At 40.3% G+C, this 8181-nt stretch overlaps 1 protein-coding gene across 1 annotated transcript; it reads left to right on the forward strand.

Annotated features, from left to right (window-relative positions):
• The first annotated feature begins 1096 nt into the window (after positions 1-1096).
• LOC142537514 (uncharacterized) lies at positions 1097-2888 on the forward strand. The gene is made up of 5 exons (XM_075643024.1): positions 1097-1231; positions 1338-1472; positions 1827-1937; positions 2502-2667; positions 2752-2888. The coding sequence occupies exons 1-5, from the start codon at positions 1097-1099 to the stop codon at positions 2886-2888; spliced, it is 684 nt and encodes a 227-aa protein (XP_075499139.1).
• The last annotated feature ends 5293 nt before the right edge of the window (positions 2889-8181 follow it).

Raw genomic sequence — 8181 nt, forward strand, 5'->3', positions numbered from 1 at the left:
ATACAGTCAAGTTTGAAGGATCTACATGTGTGTAATTTTGTGCAGCATTCTATGAAAGACCCATTGGCAGCCACCCTCACAAATGAATTGAAGGAGGATGACTTGGAGGAAGAGAAAGCTGAAATAGTGGCACACTTTAATGCCAACCATCCATGGGAAAAGCCAATAAGGATGAGACTAGAGAATTTGGGATAGCTAAAATATTTGACCCCTCCAAAGTCAAGCATCGAGAAACCACCGACGCTTGAGCTCAAGACACTGCCTCCACACCTAAAGTACGTATACCTAGGTGAGATTAACATTCTACCTGTCATTATTTCTGCAGCTTTGACAGATGCCATGGAGAAAAAATTGTTGCAAGTTTTCAAAGCGCACAAAAAGGCATTTGCCTGGAAGGTGACAGACATCAAGGGAATTAGTCCATCAATCTGCATGCAAAAAATCTTGATGGAAAAAAAGTACTCACCCCTCGTGCAACCTCAAAGACGACTCAATCCAAAGATGCAAAAGGTAGTGAAGGCTGAAACTATTAAGCTTCTCGATGTAGGTATATCTATCCTATTTCATATAGTGCATGGCTAAGTCATGATCAATGTGTGTCTAAGAAAGGTGGGATTACGGTGATCACTAATGAAAAGAATGAACTTATTCCCACGAGGACTGTTACGGGGTGGAGAGTATGTATTGACTATAGGAAGTTGAATGATGCCACCCGTAAGGACTACTTTCCCCTTCCCTTTATTGATCAGATGTTGGAGAGACTAGCGGGGCGTGAGTTTTACTGTTTTCTAGATGGGTATTCGGAGTATAATCAAATCACTATTGCACCTGAAGACCAAGAGAAAACCACTTTCACTTGTCCTTATGGAACATTTGCTTTTCGCCGTATGCCTTTTGGTCTTTGTAATGCCCTGCTACATTTCAGCGCTGCATGACTTCTATATTCCATGATATGATTGAAACTTTTTTTGAAATATTTATGGATGACTTTTCTATCTTTGGTGCAACGTTTGATGAGTGTTTGCAGAATCTGAGCTCCGTGTTGAGGAGGTGCGAGGAGATGAACCTGGTGCTTAATTGAGAGAAGTGTCACTTCATGGTACAAGAGGGAATTGTCATAGGGCAAAAGATTTCGATACAAGGGATTGACGTAGACAAAGCTAAAGTAAAAGTCATCAAGAACCTACCACCACTAGCTTCAATAAAGGGAATTAGAAGTTTTTTAGGCCACGTCGGTTTCTATCAACGTTTATCAAAGTTTTTTCTAGAATTGTCAAACCTCTATCTTTTTACTTATGAAAGATGAGCCCTTTGCGTTTAATTCTGACTGTCTGCAGGCATATGAGGAGTTGAAGGAGCGCTTGGTGACGGCTCATGTCTTGGTGGCACCGGATTGGGATCTACACTTCGAGGTCATGTGCGATGCCAGTGATACTGCGTTCGGTCCTGTCCTCGGCCAAAGGCAGAACAAGGTATTTCACAATATATACTATGCAAGTAAAACTCTAGATGAAGCACACTTAAATTATGCAACCACTGAAAAAGAATTACTCGCAGTAGTTTTTGCACTTGACAAATTCTATTCATACCTTGTTCTGTCAAAAGTAATTGTGTTTACGGATCACTCCGCCCTTAAATATTTACTTGCCAAGAAAGATGCAAAGCCACGCCTACTTCGGTGGATTTTATTGTTAAAAGAATTTGATTTAGAAATCAAAGATAAGAAGTGTGTTGAGAATGTGGTAGCAGATCACTTGTCTAGATTAGAATTTATTAGTAATGACTGTGTCGATCATGCTGTTAATGATTGGTTTCCTGATGAGCAGCTATTTGAGGTGAAACACTGTCCTTGGTATGCAAATTTCGCTAACTTCATTGTCACAGGCACACCACCACCAAATCTATCGTTTCACCAACGAAAGAAATTCTTCTCTGATGTGAAACATTATTTTTGGGAGGAATCATTTTTGTTTAAGATTTGTGCAGATTCCATGATAAGAAGGTGTGTTGCAGAGGAGGAGTTTGGTCAAATTCTCAACCATTTCTATGACCGTGAGGTAGGTGGTCATTTTGAACCAACAAGTACGGCATCTAAGGTACTTGAATGTGGCTTCTATTGGCCAACTCTATTTAAAGATGCTCGTTCTTATGTGCTTACCTGTGATAAATGCCAGCAAAACATCTCTAACCGTCATGAAATGACATTAAATAATATTATTGAGTGTGAGGTTTTTGATGTGTGGGGGATAGACTTCATGGGACCGTTTCCCAATTCGTTCACGAAAAAGTTTATTTTTGTGGTGGTTGACTATGTGTCTAAGTGGGTAGAGGCAGAAGCATATGCCACTAATGATGCTCAAGTGGTCCTGAAATTTCTAAAGAAAAATATTTTTAACAGGTTTGGGACACCACGAGCAATCATTAGTGATGGTGGCACCCAACTCTTTGAAAAACTTTTGAGCAAATACGGTGATAAGATTTCTACCCCCTATCACCCCCAGACGAGTGGTCAAGTGGAAGTGTCGAACCGAGATATCAAGCGGATTTTGGAAAAACTGGTAGGTGTCAGTCGGAAAGACCGGTCAGTGAGGTTAGATGATGCTCTTTGGACATATAAGACTGCTTTTAAAACACCTATAGGCACTATACCATATAGGTTATTGTTTGGTAAAGCTTGTCATCTACCTGTAGAGTTATAGCATTGGGCTTATTGGGCAACAAAAGCACTAAACTTTAACTTTACTGATGCAGGTGAACAACGTCTGCTTCAATTGGATCAATTGGAGGAATTCCGGAATCTGGCATATGATCTCTTACTGTCACACAAGGAAAAGACAAAGAAGGCTCATGACAGGCGAATCATCGAAAGGGGAATTCAAATAAGGTGAAAATGTCCTATTCTACAACTCCCGGTTGCGATTGTTTCCCGGCAAATTGAAGTGCGATGGTCTGGTCCATTCGTGATTTCTAAAGTTTACCCATCGGGAGCTGTAAAATTGCAAGATGGAAAGGATGGAACATTTGATTGCCCAGTGACTGAAGCACTACATGGGTGGCACAATTGAGCCACAACTTGGAATCACCCGGTTTCAAGACAGTCCGAACTGACTTTGACTGACAGTCAAGCTCTCGATTATAAATTTAGAACTACCTCTCTTCCCCTTATCTTCTACTTAATTCGATTTTATTTTTTTAATTCATCTACTAAGTTACTTAATTTTTTGTACGTTTGTTTTTGTTTTTTGTTTTTTTATCTCTAGTTTTTTTTTAAAAAAAAAGAAAAAAAATTATTTTTTTTAAAAGAAAAAAAAGGAAAAAAGATAAAAATTGGGCGAAAGTTCACGACCGAGCGGTAAAAATTACCGCTCGAGCGCGAACGCCTCTGATGGGATGAAATTTCCAGAGAGGTTGGCGCTCGAGCGTTAATTTTTTACCGCTCGAGCGCGCCTGGACATAAAATCGGCCTCCCTCTTTCCCCTTTCTCATTCTGCAACTTTCTTCCCTAAATCCCTAATTCTCACTTGCACTCACTCTCGTTTATTGCATCACAATTCACTCCCAACATAAAGAATCAAGCACCGTGCAGCACAATTCATTCCGGTCATCTTTTCTTCTCCGGTCATCTTCTTCCCTCCGGTCACCATCTCCATCATCTACCACCATGGCACCCAAGAGGCAAAAAAGTAATCCCGGCTCTTCCTCTTCATCTTCTTCATTTGATAGACATCGTTTTGTGAGTGAGGCGGCTAGGGCTCGATATGAACACGCTAAGATTCATAGAAACCCAATTGCCGAGAGGGGATTCCGTAGGAAAATGGAAGATAGATATTTAGATCCTCTTCTGGATTTGGGGAGGCGTGGATGGGAACAATTTGGAAATCAACCTACGACGACAGTGGTCTCAGTGGTTCGGGAATTCTATGCTAATGCGGCAGAAAGGAAGGATGGTAAGGTTTTTGGTAGAGGTCGGCTTATACCGTGTGACTCTGTTACAATTAACGCACTATTAGATACGCCTGAAGTTGATGACTCTCGATTTGAGGCATTGGTAGCCGATCCCAATTATGATATGATACTCACAGCGCTGTGTCTTCCGGGCGCGATGTGGAAACCGTTGGGCAGAACGCCAAGCTATTTTGACGAGAAGTATTTGAAAGCCGGAATTGCCCTATGGCATCTATTTGTGGCCCGAAGGATGATGCCGGTCTCGCATAAGAGCGAGGTGCAAAAAGAACGGGCGGTGCTACTGTTTGCCTTGACCGAAGGGTACAACATCAATGTGGGCAAACTTATAAATTCTCATATCATAATGAGTGCTCACAAAAGTCATGTCGGTCTCTTCTTCCCCACCATCATCTCGGAGTTGTGTGCAAGGGCAGGGGTTGTTTTCCGGGATGACGAGGATTGGCTGCAACCGGTGAAACCCATTTGTGTGGAGGACTTATAGCGGAAGAACGCTAAATGACAAATAGACTTCCCTACTCGCGAGAGAGATGTGGGTGGATCGAGCACAGCAACCTCATGTAGCCGGCCGCCATAGCCCGCAAGCGAACCCAAAATGACAAAATGGAAGAAGCCCTCGCCTTCATGGCGCATCAGGATCAGGTCAACTTGTACGTCAATGACCATTTTGCTTACTTTGAATCCATGATGCGCACTATGATCGTGCACGGGGGCGTTGACCCCGAGACCATACCACCACCTCCGCCACTCATTACCCCGTTCCATTTTCAGTATGACTATCAGCAGCAGGGGGATGCTTCGGGAGTGCCACCGCCAGAGAATGACGAGGATGAGCCGTGATCAGGGGAGTTCACTGTTTCCCCTTCTTTTATTTTTTTAATTTTCTACTGCATTCTGTTTTTGGTTCTTATTGTTGTTTCATTCCGTCATTTATTTTGCATTTGTGCCTATGTTCTGCATTCATATGTTCGTTTATGTGTTTCAGTTTTTTTTCTTTGTGCAATGTCTTAGTATGAGGGGGGTCATTTAGTTTGTGTCTTGCATGTGTGTCAGTTGATGGTGAAACAAGTGAGTTGGTAGCCAATGATGATTCTGGGTTAAATGAACTGCATGTTGCTTAGTCTTGTCACTCATTATGAATCCCCCGATGAATGGTAAATTTGTATATGCACACATAGTGAGTTTTGGTAGTAGTGTAAATGACAGTTGAATTTAAAAATATGTGGGGAAACTAGAAAAACATGATATGCGAGTAGAAATTGAATGAATTTATGTTGATATCCACCTGGAATAATCTTCGTCCCAATCCTGCATCGAAACCCAAAAGTCGCCCCTAGGCCAGATAAATGAACATACCTTATATTCAAAGCCAGGGAGTATACATGAAAAAATTATGCACTAAAAAAAATAGAATTAGAATGTGAAGGAAAAAAGGGGATGTAAGGTGTGGGGGAGCCAAAAAGGGATGAAATCCTATCCCGAGGCTAAAAAGATGGAGATGTAAGGCGTTGAAGAATGTCAGCTAAAAATGCTGACAATTGCATAATGAAAATGATTAGTGTACTACCCATCTTTTTGAACCGTTTGAAACATTTATGGATATTGACTCCCTAATTCTTGTTGGACAACTATGAAATTCTGCCGCTTTGTGTTTACTTGTTGGTCACTAATAGAAACAGAACTCAGGATAGAGAAACTTGCGATGAATTGTTAATTTGGTGACTTGCATGATTCGCGAATGAAACTATCTTAAGCACGAGTTGGTGAAACCCGCAGCACACACACGACCACATTTTCTGGTCAAATCAAAATGCTATAAGATGCTTTGAAAGGGGGTGTTAATAGATTATGTGAGTTGACTAAAGTGGATGTAGTTCAAAAACCCGCTGAGGCATGAGATGTCAGTTTGCTGTTTCGTCATCAGTTTAGTTGTTTTTAGTACTTTCACTTTGTGGTTTGGTTCACGTTTTGGTTGTGGTCTGTAACCTATTTTGCTTGAGGGCAAGCAAGAGGTTAGTATGAGGGGGTTGATAGGTGTAGTTTTTACGTGTTTTATTGCATTAGTTTTGTGTGTGTTTGCATTGTGCATGCGTATATTTCATCTACATTTTGTTTGTTTTAGAGTAAGCTATGAATATGATCCTGTCTCACTTGTGCGTGATGAATTTGCAAGGTAAAATGTAATGCTCGAGATTTTTATTCTGTTAATATGCGATTATTGATTATGAATTGATGTGATTATAGACGGACCACTCCGAGACCAGAGTTGGTAAAGCATGTGATTTGAGTTGTGCGAGAACAGAAAACCTCGCGCATATGCGCGACACGAGGTGCGCATATGCGCGAGCAGGGCAGAGAACCTCGCACATATGCGCGAAACAGGACGCGCATATGTGCGAGCATATGAAGAATTGTCAAGTGCCGAGACAGTAGGTCTCGCGCATATGCACGGGGACAGGGCGCGCATATGCGCGAGCAGTTGCAATGTAGAATGTCGAGGCAGAGAGTCTCGCGCATATGCGTCGGGAAAGGTCGCGCATATGTGCGAGATGTGCTGAACCAAGAATGAGCCAGAAGTCCCTTACCATGCATGATATATATATCAAATAACTTCATTTCCTCATACTTCAATAAAGAAACGAGACAAGTCCCTAGAGAAGTTTTCAAGTTCTTAATATTGGAATTTGATTTGTACAAGATCCGACCGTCTGATTTTCGATCCGATTTTAGTTTCATATTCCTCTCGACAAAGACTTCAACAGGACGTAAGCTTTCTTATGTTTTGTTATATTTTGAAAATATGATATTGAAGGAATCATGATATGAGTGATATTATTTATTCCCGAGATTGTAGTAATTGTATAATCGAAATCAGATTGAAGAATGGATACCGTATGAAATTGTTATCATTTTCAGATTTGATTCGATTGACAATATACAGATTTGGTATCAGATTGTGTTTGTTATCGATTATGAGTTATGATTTGTATCTGTTGATATTGTATCGCTGGGTATATCGAGATTGTGCTGTTATGTCGTCGAAACATAATTAGATTGAGTTCTCATTATATCCAGTATTGATTGGGTTGTATATTGATATTGTACTTCTCGAATATGTCATTCTAGAGTGGGTATTGACGACTTCGAAGAATGATCAGAGCCGGACCAATATTGATTTCATTGATCAGATTGATCTACGAAAAAAAGTATAAATCAATGTTAAACCGGGAAGATACGGCTCGAGTTAAATTCGACTTGAGTTTCCAAAATCACATACTTTATTTAATTGCATTGATGGTTACAATTCATGATATTGATATGCTTAGTTATTGATTTATAGCACAGCATGAGTTAGAGTCTTGGTCAGATGTGCCTAGCTTTGGCAGAGGTGCCAAGTCACTGGACTTTTGGTGATATCGATGTGCTTAGGAGTAGATCGACTCTTATTGTAGAGATTCGATATAGAATGCCAAAGTCTGGGAATAAGAACGTACCAACATCTAGCTGGGAGAGTAGGTGGGAGAATGTTGCGTTCTTATTCGATCGGGATCCCTAGATTAGAGAAGAGTCGAGTCAGAGATTATGAGTCAAGAGTTTGATTTCCAGTTTTATATCGATTCATGTCTTTCAGATTATGATACATGTTATTGATAACTGTTCCATAAGTTTATATCTGTTTATATGATTGCATGTATACGTTGTTTATACTGGGAATATATTTCTCACCGGAGTTATCCGGCTGTTGTTGTGTTTGTATATGTGCATGACAACATGTGGGACATGATCAAGGTCGAGAAGAAGATGAGAGATTGAGATTAGCGTGGAGATTCGGACCCAGAAGTAGATTTGTATCATCACTTGATATGTAGTGAATGAACAGTAGTTTGTTTTGATTTACTTTTGTACAAGACTTGCACTTATGGATCTTGATGTTGATCTTGTAAATGAAATAAGATTTATTTTATATGTTGCGCATTCATGTATTTTTTAAAAAAAAATTTATGACCCAGTTTACTTAATTGTTACATTTGATTCCTAATGATGATTAAATAGATGAATTAGCGTCTGGGTCCCCACAGCAGGTGGTATCAGAGCAGTAGGTTCCTTATACTGACTTATAAAAGAGTGAGCGGGGTAGATTGAATTTTCTTTCCTTGCTTTTGTGATGACAGCATGTTTTACTGCTTTAATACATGTTTACCTGATTATCTGATATGA

The sequence above is a fragment of the Primulina tabacum genome, chromosome 2, assembly GCF_025594145.1.
Source record: "Primulina tabacum isolate GXHZ01 chromosome 2, ASM2559414v2, whole genome shotgun sequence".
NCBI lineage: Eukaryota > Viridiplantae > Streptophyta > Magnoliopsida > Lamiales > Gesneriaceae > Primulina > Primulina tabacum.

Excerpts from the sequence above, each read along its gene's own strand:
- LOC142537514 (XM_075643024.1), top strand. The coding sequence starts at position 1,097 with ATGGTACAAGAGGGAATTGTCATAGGGCAAAAGATTTCGATACAAGGG. Across the intron at positions 1,232-1,337 it reads TTAGAAGTTTTTTAGGCCAC|GCATATGAGGAGTTGAAGGA; the intron begins GTCGGTTTCTAT and ends GACTGTCTGCAG. Across the intron at positions 2,668-2,751 it reads ACCATATAGGTTATTGTTTG|GTGAACAACGTCTGCTTCAA; the intron begins GTAAAGCTTGTC and ends TTACTGATGCAG.